Genomic DNA, 18,324 nt, shown 5'->3' on the forward strand with positions numbered 1-18,324 from the left:
AAAACAAGGCAAAAATGCAGAGTTTCCCCTACTATTCATAAATCAGCTTTTATTTAAATAGGTCTTTTCTAAGAGTTTGTGCTTGCCAATAACTTTTCTATTGTATAAAACTGATAGTTCAGTTAGTTAATCTACATTATGCCTTTCTGAAAATCTCAATTTCAATGTAAACAAGGCTTATAAAGTTGGGTTTACTTCTTCATTCATCCTGCTGGTCCTCTACAGAAATACGAAGGCTGTAGACCCTTGCTTTCTTTGGAACAAAAAGCACTAAAAGGCCTCCTGAAGGATTGGAAGCATGGATATATTTGCACAGAAACCAAATGTCCTCCCAGAGGAGATCTTACAGATTGGCACAGGCCCAGAGTATGTGATCTGTCAGGAAGTTAAATCACTATCAGTGATACACAGATAACCAGGAGGCAACTGCTGGAAAGGAACGCTGTTTTTCAAGGCCTTGCTCCCAGTGGGTATGTTTGCTTGAAATGACCACCGTAGGCAAGAAGAACTTTGTGACCCAGGAGATTTCAAGAGCTTAGACACATTTGAGAAAACTAGAGACTTAAATGGAAAACAAAAGCCCTCACTGAGCAAGGAAAACTATGTGCTTTTTGCTGCCAATAGAAGCCACCTGTTGTGTGGCACAGGCAGCATTATTGCCTGATGAAAACACATTTCTGGTCTCACCATCAGCTGAAGCTGAAGCTTGCATCAGGACGTGGGGAGGTGATGGAGTTTCTGGATGATACAAGACTCATCATGAAGGGGAAGCCCTGGCTTCTTGAGAATCCCTGCTCTCTGGAAGTAGCAGCCGGAGGTAGCTCCAGACCAGTTCCCAGGCCCCAGTTTCTCACTGCTGCTTCCCACAGAGACTGTCTCAGGAGGAAATGGGGGATTTGTAGCTTTACAAGGGCAGCTCCAGCATTGTGTTAGCATGATCCTACAGCTCCAGAGGCAAAGGAGTGCTGGTGCTGACTATAACTCCACAGTTGGATCTGGGGCACCCTGCCTTACAAATCTGCTTGGCATTTGTCAAGGGGTGTGGCATGGGGGAGAGAGCATCCTCTGGCCTGCTGCCTGCAATGTACAACTTGTACACATGATGAAATGTGGGGATTGCTGTTTCACTCCCGTCAACTCCATTGTCAGGGGACAAGTGCTCAGACTGCGACACCAAAACCAGAAGTGTCATTTGTACATTTGGAAATGTGACCTCACTCCAGGTGGAGTGCTGGGAGTCATATGGTGATTGACCAGGGGTCTCCTCGGTGCAGGCGCGGGCACTTCCTTGCGTGGCCCTGGCAAGGTCTTTGTGGGATGTTGAGTTCTAACATAGCATTTCCATGTGTGTTGGTGCAGGTCCCTCTACATCAACCTGGTGGGACTCTGGGCGATCCTGGCCTGTGCTACACTGTGTGGGCTGTCCCTCTACTCCATCTACAAACACTGTGACCCTTGGACGTCCAACCAGGTGTCGGCACTCGACCAGGTAGGGCCCCACATTTCGGGGAAAGGTGGTGGAAGGGTATCCTTTCTCTGCAGCCATAATAACCAGACAAAGGCAGTTCAGGAGTCAGGGGGTTGGAAATAGTGACATGCTGGAATCCTGTGTCAGGCTGAGACCACAGTGTGAGGGAACACCCTGGAGAAAGCAGCAGACCCGTCCTTGGCACTGTTCAGTCCCTGCATTCCCCAGCTATCCTGGAGCTGCAAATCCCTCAGCACTTTGTAGGGCGGGCAGCAGGGAGAGCTGCAATGTAGAGAGTGCTCAGTCCACCCATCTCTGCAAATGTGTGGGTTTTTCACTCAAAATGGGTTCAGGAATGCCAGCATTGCATGAAACTGCTTTGAAAAGAAGTGAGGGGAAGAAAGCAGCAGTGCCCTTGTGAGTGACTGTGGGTCCTGGTGAGGTGCTTTGTGTCATCCAACCTAAATTCCTCTGGGCTGATGAAGGCAAAATCCTTTTCAGATTCAAAACATACTTATGCCCAAAGCATACACCTGGGGGAAGGCTATCAGAGGGCAGGTCTTTGCTAGTGATGGTGAATCCTTCCCTCCTTCAGAGGAGAGATGGGCTATCAAACTGTGCTGCAGAGAAACCACCTCACCACTGATGATAACTTCTCCCTAAAAAGAACTTGAGCAGCAGATTTACCTGAGGAACAAGAGTTCTGGCAGCCCATAGACTGTCCAGAGTCAGGGCCCAAAGAAATCAAATAAGTTCATTATTTTATTATATAAAAATATTTGCATTTTTAAGTCTAAGATAATCACAAGCTCTGGATAATGGTCCAATGGACAGTAGCTGGAAAGCCGGGAAAAGAGCACAGACAGTGGAGCACTGAGGCAGGATCACTTGGTCTTTAAGGGTAGAATAAAATAAGAGCCAAGGTGGAAACCAGAAGGAAATTAAGTTGTAGCTATCAGTGAAATTAATTTGATAGAGACTGAAAGCAAGATACTAAAAATATCATCTTGTCTGTGAAAATACAGAGTTTCATAGGAAGAAAATCTTCAAATTCCTCTCTCTTTCCAGCACTCAGATCTTGCAAATGCCATAAAATGGCAGACAGTTTCCAATAAGGAAATTGATCTCAGGTGCTAATATCTGAAATTATTGGACTGTATATAATCCCCTTTTTGTCGAGTCATGAGCAGAAAAAGCATCTGTGGCACCCAGCACCGTCAAGGGAATGATGTACAGTACAGACTACCTGCCACCCAGCCCTAGCTTCCTCTACAATTGTTGCTGGAAACCAAGGTCCTGATGACATGGCACCTCAGCTAGGTGGTCTCAACAGACTCTCTGTAACTCTAGTGGATGTTTTAGGATTGTTGTTTTCTGAAAAAAATCAATAAATAGGGTAAGATAGGGCATTAAAAATTAGAACAGCTGGACAGAATACTGGTGAGAAGGCTGTAAAATACAATACAGTGATAAAATGAAAAATTAGCACAAGATGGTAATACTTCTTAATCTGAACTTTTCAGCTAATGCCATTCCTAGTGCTGGATATCATGCGTGATTTTCCAGGAGTGCCGGGGCTTTTTGTGGCTAGTGCCTATAGTGGGACATTAAGGTAATTTAATAATCTGGAAACTACTTCCTCTTTTTCCCCTTTTTGGTTAGAGCTAAAGTCGCATTTGTACAATATTTATACTATATTTATACTATATTTATACTATAAACCATTTGTACTTATTTCTTTGTCTAGCTAATTTCTATTCTTTGAAAAAATCGCTATGACCTCTTTGATGATGTAGCTTAAAAATCCATGGTTTCCAATATTTGGGTCCTAGGACTCAAAGCTGTTTGGAGTTCCCTACTAACAACATGAGGAAACAGCTAGCCACGTGTCATATAAAACACTAAAAAATCCTTCTCTGTGCTTTTAAAGCTCATCTGCTACAGGAATTTTTTAGTATTGTAGATGGCTGGTTACACCAAATATCTACAGTTGGGGAAATTTCCTATTGCTCATCTAATTTTCCAGTTTCAAACCCGCATAACTTCAAAGCCATCTGCCTTTCCTTACCCCTGATCTTTAGAGACCTCTTTTCCAGGGTTCCTGGGCTTCCAATTGCCTTGAATGAATCCCATGAAACAACAATCACCATATATTTGTACTGTAGGAGACAGATTGATACCCTTCTATCCCATACTGGGGAGTGTTTTGTTCAGCTTTTCCAAGGAATATCTTTAAGAAACATTGTCTTTCTCAATGAAGGCTCTGAGCAATAGCAAGCAGATAGAAATGAAGAAACTTACAAATGTGACACCAGAATATTTATTTTTTTAAATTCTGAATATTTGTAGCTACATAAATAGAGGGAACAGCCAAAATATTTGTATCACCTGCTGAATAAAAGCTGGTGGCTTGCAAGAGCAAGAGGTACACACAGACAAAAGATCACCTGTTTTTTGCCTTAGGAGTGCTGGTTTCTCTGATCCCACAGGGAATCTACAGTAGTTCAGTTTGGACTAGATGCCTAATTTTTAGGTGACCATAATTAGATTATCTGAATCCTCCTCTGAGAGTGCATTAAAAGTAAACAGTGATGTGAGAATTTTTCCTATCCAGACATATACTGTAGATCATTTGTAAAGGTATCATGTATACTAGTAGTGTTTACAGCCTAGCTATATCTAATAGATATTTCTATTCAGTTCTCCAGGCCCAGCCCAACTTTTCATCAGTATGTGCCTTGAGTTTACCAAGGATAATTACTTCAAACATTTTTTCTAAGCTGTTAACTGCATTCTCTGGAATAATAAGTTATTTAGACCTATGCAGCAGTTACATTCGTTTTCTGACACTGTTCTAGACAGTGGCAGTTTCTCTGTATCAGTAACCTACCTGTTATGTATTATTTCAGTTTTTAATATATAAAAAATTGTATTAATCTTGCTTTCTGTAGTACGGTGTCCTCCAGCATCAATGCTCTGGCTGCTGTGACTGTTGAAGACCTCATTAAGCCCTACTTCAAATCTCTTTCTGAAAAGAAGCTGTCATGGATTTCCATGGGGATGAGTATGGAAAACATATTTTCTGCTTTTGCTTTACAAAGTGAAGGTTTGATTCAGATCTTGCTTATGATGGTGTATGTCTGGAGAAGTAATTCACACCAGTGGGACTATGTTGGTGGAACATTTGGGGGAGACAAGATCAGCTGTGTAGGTTTTACATAAATTGGGGGCAAGTGAGTTTAAGGAAAAAATGAAACCATCTTGTTTGGTCTTTAATAAGGAAAGATGCATCTGTGTTTGGTATCAACTCACAAATCTACAAAGCCAAATACCTCTGACTTAAACACCTGCTATTTTCCTTTTATCTGTCAAAAATGAGAAGCAAAGGAAGCTTTTTTGTAACAAGTTTTTTTTAAATTGCTATGCAAGCAATAGCATTGTATCCCAAAAATAGTACAGAGAACAAGAAATTTCACATCTTCTGTGACATACTCTCAGACTGTCATTCTGTTTAGCTCCTCTGCTTACTCAAAGAGAATCAGAACTAGACTGAGCAGATGGTTTAAATCTGTGAAGTGCACTTGCCATGTCTGCTACTTGTACTGTCTGTGACCAGCTGCAGGTGTAGCCCAAGAAAGTGTTTGTAGTAAGAATGAAAATACCTCAGTCCCAACATGGTGTCATAGCCCATACCAGGGAGCACAGCAGACTGGTGGGAGGGTAGCAAGTATTAAATATTTTCACCTGTTTCTTAAACATTGCAAACAATGCTTATGCCAAAAATGTTGTTTGTGGTGTCATGAGTTGCCTGATCACAATGAATAGTGAGATTAACCTCTTGCTAGAGCGGTGAAACTCATCAGGGTAGAGCTGGAAAAAAACAAGTAAGCCAGTGTTACGGCTCCTGGAAGGAGACACTATGTCATGGTGACCTGGGATGTTCTCTGTCACTGTGCCAGCTCCCAGGGATCTGCCAGCATTTACTCTTTTGCTTCCTAGACTTTAGACTAAGAAGTGAAAATCATTTCCTCAAAACAAGGACAATGACACAGGAGATTAGCTGAGAAATAAGAACAATAAGTGGGTTAATGCCACCATGACTAATCCATATGGCTGACATTTATTAGCTAATCTTTAGTAATACAAAGAAAGAAGATTTTGTCAAGTTTCCTTGATCTCTCCCTAATGTAAACAGAAACCTGACCTTTTGGCCATTTCAGGCTCTCTTAGAAAACTCCAGATGTTAGCACATTTATTTGGGAGATGTTGGGGCCATGTTGGGTTAGACAGAAACTTTTCCATTAGTGCTTTTCAAACTTTGGCAGATTTATACATTGTTCTGCCTTTCACACACAGGCCTGTTTTATGGTGGAGTCTGCATTGCTATGGCTGCAGTAGCATCTCTTCTGGGAGCCTTGTTGCAGGTAGGTGTCAGACAGCTTTTTCATGCCCATGTTGGATGACCCAGAATAAATTATGTAAGAAAATAATTGCTGAATACCATTATGAAATTAGTTTTTATTCTTTGTCGGGTACTGATGTGAAACTGCTCATGAATCAGCCTGTGTTTTAAGCATCCATATATCAAGGCCTGGCAGCTGTGTACGCACCAGTTAAAAAAGCCTCATAATAGCTTTCTGAAGATCTTCTCGTCACTTTGGAGGCTTTACCTTTCTTGTACAGCACCTGATAGCAGACTTTCTTCCTTCCTCAGGCAGCACTCAGCATTTTTGGCATGGTTGGTGGGCCCCTTCTAGGTCTGTTTGCCTTGGGAATCCTCTGCTCCTTTGCAAATGGAACTGTAAGTAGTAATTTAAAGACCTGTTCATCCAAAATTTATTGATAATTTTGGGCATCTCCTTCTCCCTCTCACACCAATAATTTGATGTTGGGCAGCAAGGGAGATGTCTTTGGTACATTTCCCCTTGCGCCCTTTCTTCCTCATCCCAAGGAAATGACAAAGAGAGCTGTACAGAAACTTGAATTTCCATCCCATGAAGAGATTTACACATCCAGACGGGGGAAAATAATCTGAATAAAAATGAAACTTTGACAAGGATTTCTTAAAACCAGTTTTAGAAGCAGGGACAATGCATCTTGAGATGTAGATGAACAACCGGTAGGCTTAGAGAATCCTGGCCTGTCTGAGCAAATGGGGATCAGGTCAGGAATATGGGGCCTAAGCACTTGCAGACCAAATTGGGGTATTCTCAGAGTGCTTCCATATGTAAAATTATCATTTCTAGAGGAAAAACCTTTTCCATCAAAAAAAGGATTTGACAAACTTTGTTAATATGGTTCATGGTTTAGTCTGGCAGGATTACCTAAACAATTATCTTGCCAGATTTACTAATCACTGATCTTTACCTCTTTGCTGTTGCAAATTATATACATATAGTAAAGTAAAAAAATAAATTACTAGCTCTCAGCCAAAACCCCACCTACCCCTGACATAGGAGAGACTTTTTTGCTAAAACTGGTCACATGAGAAAATTGACGAATTGTTTCTGTATTTGTTCAAGGAGGGCCTCAAATAAAGCAGGATTTTCCCATACACCATACAGGCCAAAGTTATCCTTCAGTTGTAAAGACAGTGGCCAAATAAAAAGTGGTATGCTCAGGAGGTGGGAGAAAACATTGTATTTCCCCAAAGGGGAGTGAAGTAAAGTCCCCAGCACTTCCCAGCTGTTTATTTAATTTCTGCTATGGAGATTACAGTTTAGATTATCTTGACTATTTCTTACTTGTCTGTTGTTGTTTCTTTCAAATATCTTTTGCTTTTCATGTGAATCCAAGTTTCAATTTTTGTTTTGCAGGGGGCATTTGTGGGTCTTGTCAGTGGCTTCGTTATTTCACTTTGGGTTGGAATTGGATCCCAGATTTATCCTCCACTTCCAGAGAGGACCAAGCCACTCGATCTCTCGATTGCAGGCTGTAATATATCCTCAGGAAATTTAACATCAACAGAAATTCCATTAACAACAGTTTTCAGCACACCAGGTGCAGAAAGGTATATGAGTTCATCAAGTGTAGTAACAAAGCATGTATGTTTTTTAAAGAAACACACACATCTGCAGAGTATTTTGGTTAATATAAGTATCCTTCTCTGGTTTATCTACCACACTGTTTGAGATGCAGAAGTTTTCTCCATTTTTATTTTTTTTTCCTATCAGACTGAAGTTTGTCTGAGTTATCCCACAACAGAAGTCAAAGTGAATCTTCATACTGATCTGAAAAGCTTCTGTTCAAATGAGTGCAAAGGCTTGGACATGCCTTACTGTGGACCACAGTTTTGAACAAAGATATCATTTATAGTTATTGGATTGACTTCCACAATCTGTCGCATGAAATCGAGTAATTGGCAGTTAAAGGGCAAAATGCCAGTTAGCAGCTCTACCTACAGCAGCTTGTCTGTGCAGAATAGTTCTATTCAGTACATTCAGAATGGGCACAATATAAGGGATTTCCTGCTCTCTGACACTGCCAAATGTCTTACTCTGGGTGATCACAATTAAATTTAACGTGAATGACAATACAGAGAACAGCAGGAACAGAAAGAAGCTGAAAAACCTCATTTCTAGGGTTTCCAGATCCTTACAGCTTAGAGCGTTGTACAATCAAGAGATACCCTGACACACACCTGGGTGCCCAGCATCCAGTTTTATAGACTACATCTCTCACATGAGCCCTTCAGCATTGCTCCTGGCTGCTGGGAAACACCTCTTGCAACAGAGCACATACTCAGGAAGAACAGAATGAGGTGTAAAGACAGTTGCTCTATTGTTTCTGGCTATTTAGAGCTTCATGGGGTTGATTTCCTTGTCTTTTTTTTTTTTTTTTTTTTTTTTTTTTTTTTTTTTGGTGTCCCTTCTTTTAAATAACATCACCCTTGCTAAAGAAATTAATCCCTTCATCCGGATAACCGGGGTGTTCAGTTGTGCACTAGATTTGTAGCAGAGACAGGACTGTCCTGTTTTACCTGCTCTGTCTCATGCATTGCCTCACTCTCACTGTACTGACTGGCCTTGTCTCATACAAAGGAACTTGTTCTGCAAATTTTGGAACAAATTTTCAGTGCACATATGATTGTATGGAGGTAGCTCAAGATTACCATGTTGCTTGGTTCAGAAGTATCTCTGTATTTTATACATCTGGAAACAAACATTTTCAAGTTGTTTGGAAAAGGAGAGATTAATACCTTTTTGCTTTATTTCAGGCCTGCCCTGGCAGACAACTGGTATTCCTTGTCTTACCTCTACTTCAGCACACTTGGGACACTTGTCACAGTAGTTGTGGGAATAATTATCAGTCTCCTAACAGGTACTAGTTTCAGAGTATTGAATGAAAGTTTCAGAGATTGAATGTATCTCAGATCTCTTTCAAACTGAGATGTCCTGAGAGCCACAGGAAGTGCCAGTAACCTATTGTAAACACTGTGTAAAGGTTACTATCCTAAATTGAATTTCCTCCCCTCGGTGCTTCTGCATCCCAATCCTGATCTTTGCTCACAGCAAGTTACTACAAGTCTCTAAGGAGGAAGAAGTTACAGCGTATTTTAAAACCTAAGGGGCAAAAAAAAAAAAAAAGAAGAAGAAAAAAAAAAGACATCTGTCTTTCCTGTTTTATTAGATGCCTGCAGGGGCTGGAGGTTTAAGACTGGTCCCTGAACATGGCAACAACTCCGAGCAAAGATATACACCTATGCTTCTAGAGGACAAAAGCAGTTTTACTTTGAGTGAGTTCAGAGCACTCGGGCTGTTGTCTGCATCCACAGAGTGCATGCTTTTCACCACATTCCTCAAGAACATGCCTAAGAACTGCAGATCTTCTGCATGGCTATTTTAGCTTCTTTCTCAGTTTCCTGGTACTTTTGTGCAAAGGGAAAAAGCAGCTTGCTATGGGTAGGAGTGGGGAGTTCAGTTCCAGCCCATGGTTTCACCACTTTTGCATCCAGGTCATTCACCTCATGCATGGCAGAAACAGCAAAAAAAGCAGGGTTCTCTCAGCTTTACCCCATATCCCCAGCCAGGTTCATAAAACAGCCCTCATCTTTGAGGCTGTTAGATTTCAAATTTTTAGACTGATACACAACAGCTCCAGGACTATGAAACTCCAAACTCAGTAGACAAAGTCACTTCCATTAACTTCCCTATGCCTTGCAACTAATAAGCACAAGTTACATTTATCTAATTTTCTTTTACTTCTCAGTTTTTAGAAGATTTCCTCCACACTTTCTTTCAAGCATATGCTCTTCCCACTGCTGTAGTGATGCTTGAACCCAAACATTGCTTTATACCAGGTAGGGATCAGGTTACCTATAGGCCATGAAACAAAGCATGAAAACTAGAAAACTCACTAAATCCAGATGAGAAATACTCGGCCCAAGAACAGAAGCACAAAAGAATTAACCCAGCCACAATGTCACCCTGCTTCTCATGGAGCAAGATTCCATTTAAGCCTCAGGTGGCAAGCAGAGCTAATTCCCAGCACCTACACCTCTTGTTTCTCTCCCAAGAACAGCTAATCTTCCATGCCTTAAAAATGCCCAGATATTCCATTAACCCTCATCTCCCCATCTTGGGCATGCCCTTAAATAATTTGCTATATAAATTGCTGGTGAGTTTGGAGACAGGAGTCTTGTTGACAGGAGCTGAGAACTGGAGCTCAGGGTTCAGGGTAGCACTTGGTGCCACAGCTCCTGGACTGGCAGAGTAGTCTCAGACATCACTGTATGTGATTCATTCTTTTCTGCTGATTTCCAGATTCAATTTTTTACAAAATAGGAAATCTGAGGAGGATCTAGGAGACTGGGAAATAGCTAATGCATTTCAAATAGACTTTGAGGGATCATTTTATATATTGAGAAGAGCAGGATATACATCTTTGTAAAGAAATGATCCTTAAGGTCTGTGACTGCTTGATGGCTTTTGCTGCATGACCGTGTCCTGCTTGCCTGGCCTGGTGCCCATAGCCGGGGTCTGACACAGGGTTTGCATGTGTAAAGCTGGCTGAATGAAACTTACCTATTTTTTAGGAGGACTAAAGCAGAACACGGATCGTAAATTCCTGCTGACCAAGGAAGATTTCCTGTCCAACTTCTCACGGTCTGAAACTGAGCAAGTAAGTGTAATTGTGCATCTCTGATTTAAATCAATCTTTCCTCTTGGGGACAAATGCAAGCAAATTTCCTGGTTTACATTTTGCCAATTAGGGTGAATAGCACCTGATGCTGCGTGATAGGACTATCTGCTTTAAGGCAGTAGCAGAGCACAAGGCAGGTGGGAATAAGGCAGCTGCCACAGGCAAGGAAGCAGTTTTGCCACAGCTTAACTTCAGTCAATAACAGAGAAGCAACTGAGAAAAGGGATAGGTTTATCCATGTTTCTGCTAAAATATTCCCTAACTGGCCTCTGGGAAGCTGCCCCAAGGCACGCCTTGGACTCAGCAAAGCTTCCTTTGTGAACATGTGTTCTCTACGGTTTGATTTTTTTTTGTAACTTTGGCTACTGTTTGAGAGAAAAACTTTCTAGTCAGTATATCTGTTTCCTAGCTCTCATCCTAAGAAAAAAAGGGGAAATATTGGGTAATAACATCCATTAGAAGGGAAAACACAGGGGATTTTTTTTTTTTTTTGAAGTAAACTACAGAATACTTTTCAATTAATATCATCAGCTGAACATTCAAGCTCAGCTTTGTTCAGTAGTTCAGACAATAATCATATCTTTAAGATGGTCTAGCTTGCAAAATGTTTTTCCTCAATACTGACAGCTTCTTCTAAAATGATCCTATGCATTTCAGCTTCTGGATAAGAACACCAGTGAAAAAAGGGATCTTTTACCATACAGCTTGCTACTAATTCTGCTTGCACAGTACTGGAGATCAACTATCCAGTTACTGTCATTCTCTAATGGGTCAACATCTATTTCCACTATCTGGGGATTTAATCCCTGAAGTCTTTTAAAAAAACCCAAAACAATCCACCACCCACATGGAAGTTAATGTCCACAGCCATACTTATTTTATGCCTGGAATCAGAAACAAGTATCTTATCTCTTATATGGCTAAGAGCTGAATAGCAAGTGCTGGCATCACAGATAATGCAGAAAGTTGATGAGATAAAAGAATTGGAGCTAACTAAGCAACTTTCTGCACATGAAGAGCTCAATATCTCATTCTATTTAACAGAAATGCAACATCAAGGCAATGATGCATGTTAATCTGCTCTTCCTGTCACAGACGGGGCAAGGATGAAGGGTTGGGAGTCAATAGCTCAAAGACCTAGTGATGACATATCGCTACACATGAAAACAGCAATTAGAACTTTGCACACACAAAACCACTTTAGACAATTTGCAGGATAAGAATATTTTGTGTGACAAGGACATTTTGCACAATTAGTACCTTATGCAATACAAAACTTTCCATGCCCCTAGAAAAATACCATCTACTGCAATGAGTATTTGTGCTGTCAGCAAGCAAACTGTTTTTCTGCAAGGCACCCTGTATGTCAGGCCTGACTCTGCTGGCCAAAAAGAGGTCAAAGAGAGGAAGACTGTTTCCTCTGTTTCACAGCATAGCTTTTGTCTTTTGTTTTTTAGCCAGAGAAAGTGGAAGTGTTGAACTGGAAACCATTTACCATGGCAGATGAAGGAACTGACAACCCTGCCTTCAGCCACATTGAAATGGATGTTGCAAGTGACAAGAACAAAGTCAATGGTCTTCATATATGACACAAGGCCATGTCAGACTGTGAGGACAGTTTTGTTCATGTAAAGCACTGTTGACATTCCTGTTCTGGGTCAGTTACCAGCTCTACTGGGGTCATGGGCAGGCATCTGCTGAGCTTTGTGGCACTATCACCTTTGCATGACCTTGACATTAGTCAAGAAAGGAATCAGGTTTTTCTTGCACTTCCTCACTCTCTCACTCTGGCTCTTAGTGACAGAACCTAAAGCAATGTTTCTATGTGAAATATTTGCCTGATGTTCTTGAGCCTCCTGGAAAAGATCTGCTTTTAATCTCATTTCATCGTCAGAGTGAATTTTTTATTTGGGAAGAGTACTGTTCACCCAGACATGGCTGCTTTTTCTGGCTTGTTTTTTTTCTTTTAAGGCATTGAAAGTATGAAGAGATTAGGGTGTGGGACCTTATCAGATTGCAAGAAACAGTGAGTCTTTTTTTTGTATGGGAGGTATATTTAGTGCTACATGGTTCCTCTGTAGAACTGATTGAGAGCATATTTATTTTGTTGGTTTTGTCGTCTGTGGTTTTTTTAACCCACTTGTTTCTTGGTTACCTGTACCTCTCCTCTGTGCTTACTGCTGGGAGCTGCAAGAGTGACTTTGGTGGTGGTAATAGAGGCAAGAGTCAGTGCTGTCTTTCCCTTCATGCCCCATCTCCGTCTTGTCCCCTGTCTTGCCCTTACAGAGCTGGTCCTCATGAAGGAAATAATCTATTTAAACTTTTTATTCAGTGCCATAGTCCAGAACCACAGTAGCCTTCTACTGCATGCCCAGCTTGCTGGCCTGGGCTTGCTTTTGCACTGGGCTGGGCACAGTGCAGCAGAGATATCAGTAAAGAGGATTCCCTTTTGGGTATACTGGACAGGAGTAAAGGCTGCATCTGCAGTTGCCACAGCAGTTCTCTCCAGAGCTATGAGCTGAAGCCTTAGCCCTCTTTGTTCTTGCTGTCCTTGTTTTCACTCTGGGGATTCATGTTCAAGGTTGGTTCAGATCAGGCAAGTGCACACTGTGTTTTGGCAGGCATGCAGAGCCCCCTGAACAATTCTCCAGGATGGAGAAGGGATCACAGAGGATGTCATATTCCGAAGGCTTCTCCAGGGCTGCAGGGCTTATGGAATGGCTTATCCTCTGGTGGGGCTGCCAAGAGAAGGTTAACAGCTTATCCATGTGAGACAATGCACTGTGCTGGTGTTTGGGAGGGTGAAAACCCCCATTATTTCTCCTGCCTCCTTTCGGGTACAGTGGGGAACAGACTCTGACCCACTGTGTTGTTTTTGTTCTTCAGACTTTTACTATGGCTGTACAAGAGTGTTTAAAACTCTCCTGTAGCAGCAGAATCAAGTTGGAAAATTAAAGCCATTGCCGGAAAGCTGAGCTATGAAGCTTAGAAGGCAGTCATGCTTGGGAATCAAGTGAAAAACTGACTGCATGCCTTAAATGCTTTCTGAAAGTTACAATGCATTTGTACCAAGTACTGAGCTGCTGTAACTTGGAATATGACACAGTGTTAGCTTAGCTACCTTGACTGAGGTCCTGTAGCATCTAAATCAATTTTTTTCTGTGCCTTTGTGACAGAGGGCACTTGATGATCTACTGCATAAGATGAACTATTAAGATCAGAAAACAAAGGTGAAAAAATGGACTCCAAGGATCAGACAGGAGAACAGGGCAGCCAGACTGGTGGGTGCCACCAAGGCCATGACTCTATTGGCTAATCCAGCACAAAAAACTATGTGATGGAGGCAGGTTTCATCCATGCCTCCTGAAGAACTTTTTTTGCATTATTCAGTGCAGAGTTTAGGTCCAGCCCCTTTTCTCACTGTCCTCTGCTGCAGGTTCAGGTCAGTGCCTGAAGAAGCCACTGTGTGGAAGGGAAGGGATATGATCAAGTGGGATAGATCCCATGAGTTAGGTCTTGTGTCCCTATATCTAAGATCTGAGTCAAACAATAGCATCCTGAATAAAGTCTTCTAGGATTCAGGACAGGAATATCTCTGTTTTGGGACTGAGTTACTCTGAGACAATTAGCTCATTGACTGAGTCAGCTGGCTGTGTTTCTCATGTCTCAGAAGGTAAGTGCAGCTCATTTAATCTTGTGCTTTGTCTTCATGACCCAGAAGCAGATACTGCATTCTGTGCTATGGAATACTTCTTCAGCCTTGGAATGTAATAATTCATACTTACCAGGTACTTTCAGCCCACATATCTGAAAGAGGGTAAGTAGTGCTCTCTCCACACTGCTCAAAGTGCTGAAGTGGGCTGCTGTGCCTCTGTGTACCTGTGCTTTGTGAGAGAGTAAGCTGTAACAGAGAACAGAAGCCTGCAGCAAGCCCTTGAGCTGTGTGCCTGCTGCTATGGCTACAACCCTCCCAATCCAAATGCCGAATTCCCATAAGGATGTGCTTTGCCAGAGGGTGACTGGTCACTGCTGTGTGATACAGCATCAGCATGTCCTTTCTGCATCACTCTGTGCTGAAATTACTGTGCTGTAGTTGATGCTGCCTTAGACTGTCTTAGATCATCTGTAACTTCTACCTGCTTTGTTCATGAAGACTAATCTTCCTGGTTATCATACTTAAAAAATGTAGTTTTCTCCTCCAAGCTTTGAATTCATTTAGTTGTTTGAAACAGAGGAAATGTGTAAATTACCATCTTACCTCACCTTTATTGCTGAAGTCACTATTTAAGCACTGAGCAGTCATTTAACTCAAATTATGGTTTGGAGTGAAGGTTTATATGAAGTGAAAGTATGGTATGAAGTGAAAGTGAAATATTTATTGGTCCACAATCATAACATCAAGATGGGTTTTCACTGGGAAGTATATCTTGCTGTAAGCAGTTTAGAGACAAACACCCTTACTCTTTGCAGGTGACCTCTGCAACTATCCCATTTCTTGCTATCTAACTGCCTGTGACTGCTGCAGAGCTATAAAGTGACTCTTTTGGCTCTATTTTTTTTTTTCTATATCCTTCTTAATTTGCTTCATTAATTAAAACAATTCACCGGTTTTCAATAGTATTTTCTCTGGGAAAATGTACTGTCCTCTGCTAGCTGAACACTAAGCCAATGTCTTCCTTGTCTGTGTAAAAGCAAGACAATTCTTGGACTCTCCACCATACTCCGGCTCCCTGATCCTTCATCTCTCCCAGTTAAAAATTCACCTGATTAAGAAATGTGGGATGCTCAAAACTGATTCATTTCACAGGAGTGGGAGCACTCCACAGTGTCCAAATTACATGCAGCATCTTGCAGGGTCATGAAACAAAACAATTAGGAACCTCTTTAAATAAAAACATTAAAAAATTCCAGCCCTAAAAAAACCCCACAACGGTAACAACATTTGACTCTGTGAATACACAACCACAGAGAGAAAACAGTGAAAGATTTTTTCTCTTTTTGGTCTGCATTTAAATTTTACTTCAATCTGACTGGTAAGTTTGCTTGCTGAACAAATAAGGTAAACAGGAAGAAACACATGAATTACAAGCGGTAAATATTTCATGTGCATAATTTATTTTTAAAGTTTATTACATCACATTATACAAGCATTAAACATGGCTTTATGTTGATGATTGTTTTTTAAAGTGTGAAAACTTGACATTCTTCTCCATAGAATTTTTCTATTTACAAATAAACAATCTCTCTATATACTTTATATATATATATATATATATATAATATATATGGTCAATAATGTAACTCCCCTCAGAAAGATTTAAAATAAAAAAGAACTGATTTGTAAACACGGTTTCTGTCATAGTATTTGGTGGCTTGAATGTAGATGATGTTCTAATCCTAGATTTTTCTTTTGTCAGAGTATCCAGGTTGTTCATTTACATTTTTTATTCTAAGATCTGTAAAACCAGCATGGGACAGAATGCAAAAAACTTAACAAACGGGCTGAAAAACAGTCCCAATATACATTTTTCCCTTGGTTTTAAAAACTGGTGTGTAACTGCTCATGAAGTACATGCTGCTGTCAAGAATGGCCTATAGAGAACAATCCTATGCTGATTGCAAGATGATTTCACAGTAAATCCTCTGTTGTGTGCTGTCCTGCTTGCTATGTAAAATGTCTGTGCCATGCACTGAGGTTGCATTTCTTTCTCATTCCCTTGAAGGTAGTGCTCTTGTGGAGCTGGAATAAGTAAACAACATACAGGACTGTCACATGGAGATCTAAACAAAACCCATCATCAGATCAGGAAGAGAACGGCATAAATTAGTTCTCTAGAGACTATTAAAATTCCATTTATTATTATACTATTATTTATATTTTATTTTTCTAATAAATAAAAAGGGGGCATATTTCCTGAGTGTTCTGCTATGTAGCTCTGAAGGACTCCAGGGAAATCTATTATCAGACCAGCAGCAGAGAAACCTTTACAGGTTGACTGGTCAATCTGAAGTGACAGAGATATACTCAGGATCTGCCAGGGAGGTCAGAGCCCCTTGCACCATGATACTGAGCACAAGCTTGGCAAGCAGCCAACCTATGGTCTCATTTAGAGCAGAGCAGGACACAATTTCTAGCAATGTGTTGTCAGGAAAATTCATCATAATGGAGCTATCTTGAAAACTACTCTCAAAAACAATTATTATCTACTGCATTTCTGCTGCGTGTTATTTGTTTTGGCACATTTTACTGCAGTGGTTTCTCTGGAGTGGAAATTAGTTTCTATTCTATTGTTCAGTTCAGTTCTCAGAAGTTATAGAGACCTAAATTGACAACGCAGCATCTTACTGCAGGGATTTGCAAAGGTCCATTTTGCTCATATGGGTGACACTGATTTTATGCATGGCTCATGTCTCACTTTACTACTTAGCAGTTTCTAAGCTCTGGTCATCTGTTGGCTTAGACATTAAACAGAGGGTATCCAAAATAATCCAGTTATTCATGAGAATTTGGTCTGAATATGATTTTGCCCAGCGATCCTGCCCCAAAGTCCCCAGGCTGCAACTGTTGGTGGTGGATGGTAAATACTAACCCATCTGGCATGTGTGTATTGGAGGTCAACATTGCCTGATCCCCACCCCCTATTTACAGAGATAGAAACACTCCTATTTCCCACTGTCCTGTGGGATGTGTCCACAGCTGCTGTAAGCAGAAGCAAGGATGAACAAGTTCACTTCCCCATTAATCAGGAATTTACCCCACAACTCCTAGTGGTGCTCCCCACTCAGTTTGGCACTGAGCCAACACAGAAAAGACTAATCCTAAAATTCCTTCAGTGCTCATGTCTCACAGGACTTTCAGGCTTGGGTCAGGAACAGCTGATAAAAGGGAACTGCTATGTCCTTTTTCCTCTTCAGGTGGGATGGTGGGTTGCTACTGGAGGAGATTCCTTGCTTTTTTGTGTAGGCAGGCAGTGTCTACAGAGAGGAGGGTGCTCACATTTTCTTTCATCCCTCTCTTTGCTCTAGTCATGTTGCTTTTCATTAAAGCTTCCCCCTCTCATGCAAATAGCACAGTTCTTAGTAGTGGAAAAAAGTTAATAGATCTAATTTGGTGATATTTGTCATGGTGCAAATGGTCCTGTTGTCATGTGGAGCTTGAGGTATCCATCCATAGAAGCTTGCATTCTGTGTGATCTGTCCAGAAGGGCGAATTCTACTCCTATCAAATTACTTCCAGAATAACTTGTGGAAACAACTGATAGAAGAGCTTTTACAACACTCAGTATTTTGATTCATGTCATTCCATCCAACAGGTGTGATGTCTTCAAAGCTACAAATCCACTCTTTTGGGTTAATAGTCTGGAATTTCTTAATTTCTTAATTAAATCAGAAATTTAAAATTTATCAATACTAAGGAATTTGCTAAACGATATTGACAGTGGCTTATTTCACCCAAGTCTAATTTGCAGCCTGTGTAGAATTGCTCAGCATTAAGGATTTCAAGCTGTTTCATGTCTGTTGTTTTGGTTTTTCCCTCCACCCCTTCATAGGTAATGGAATCATAAATACAGAAAGTGCTACAAGTGTAGATATTCTAGATGACTGTGTTTTATTCTGCTGACCTTGTTCATCTGTCTGGTTTTTTTTGTCTGTTTTACTTAGGCAGACAGGTCTTTAAGACACCATCTGACATCTGTTATGTGTGTAAGTACACC

At 41.0% G+C, this 18,324-nt stretch overlaps 1 protein-coding gene across 1 annotated transcript in view; it reads left to right on the forward strand.

Annotated features, from left to right (window-relative positions):
- The window catches only part of LOC131573508 (sodium-coupled monocarboxylate transporter 1-like), a 30,010-nt gene extending 13,554 nt beyond the window's left edge, over positions 1 to 16,456 (forward strand). Inside the window, exons 7-15 of the mRNA XM_058827517.1 lie at positions 1,360 to 1,489; positions 2,992 to 3,080; positions 4,420 to 4,532; positions 5,825 to 5,892; positions 6,183 to 6,269; positions 7,285 to 7,478; positions 8,685 to 8,788; positions 10,503 to 10,588; positions 12,067 to 16,456. Coding sequence (XP_058683500.1) covers positions 1,360 to 1,489; positions 2,992 to 3,080; positions 4,420 to 4,532; positions 5,825 to 5,892; positions 6,183 to 6,269; positions 7,285 to 7,478; positions 8,685 to 8,788; positions 10,503 to 10,588; positions 12,067 to 12,198 — 1,003 coding nt within the window. The 3' untranslated portion in view covers positions 12,199 to 16,456. The remainder of the gene's footprint in view (positions 1 to 1,359; positions 1,490 to 2,991; positions 3,081 to 4,419; positions 4,533 to 5,824; positions 5,893 to 6,182; positions 6,270 to 7,284; positions 7,479 to 8,684; positions 8,789 to 10,502; positions 10,589 to 12,066) is intronic.
- The last annotated feature ends 1,868 nt before the right edge of the window (positions 16,457 to 18,324 follow it).

Source organism: Poecile atricapillus, chromosome Z (genome assembly GCF_030490865.1).
Source record: "Poecile atricapillus isolate bPoeAtr1 chromosome Z, bPoeAtr1.hap1, whole genome shotgun sequence".
NCBI lineage: Eukaryota > Metazoa > Chordata > Aves > Passeriformes > Paridae > Poecile > Poecile atricapillus.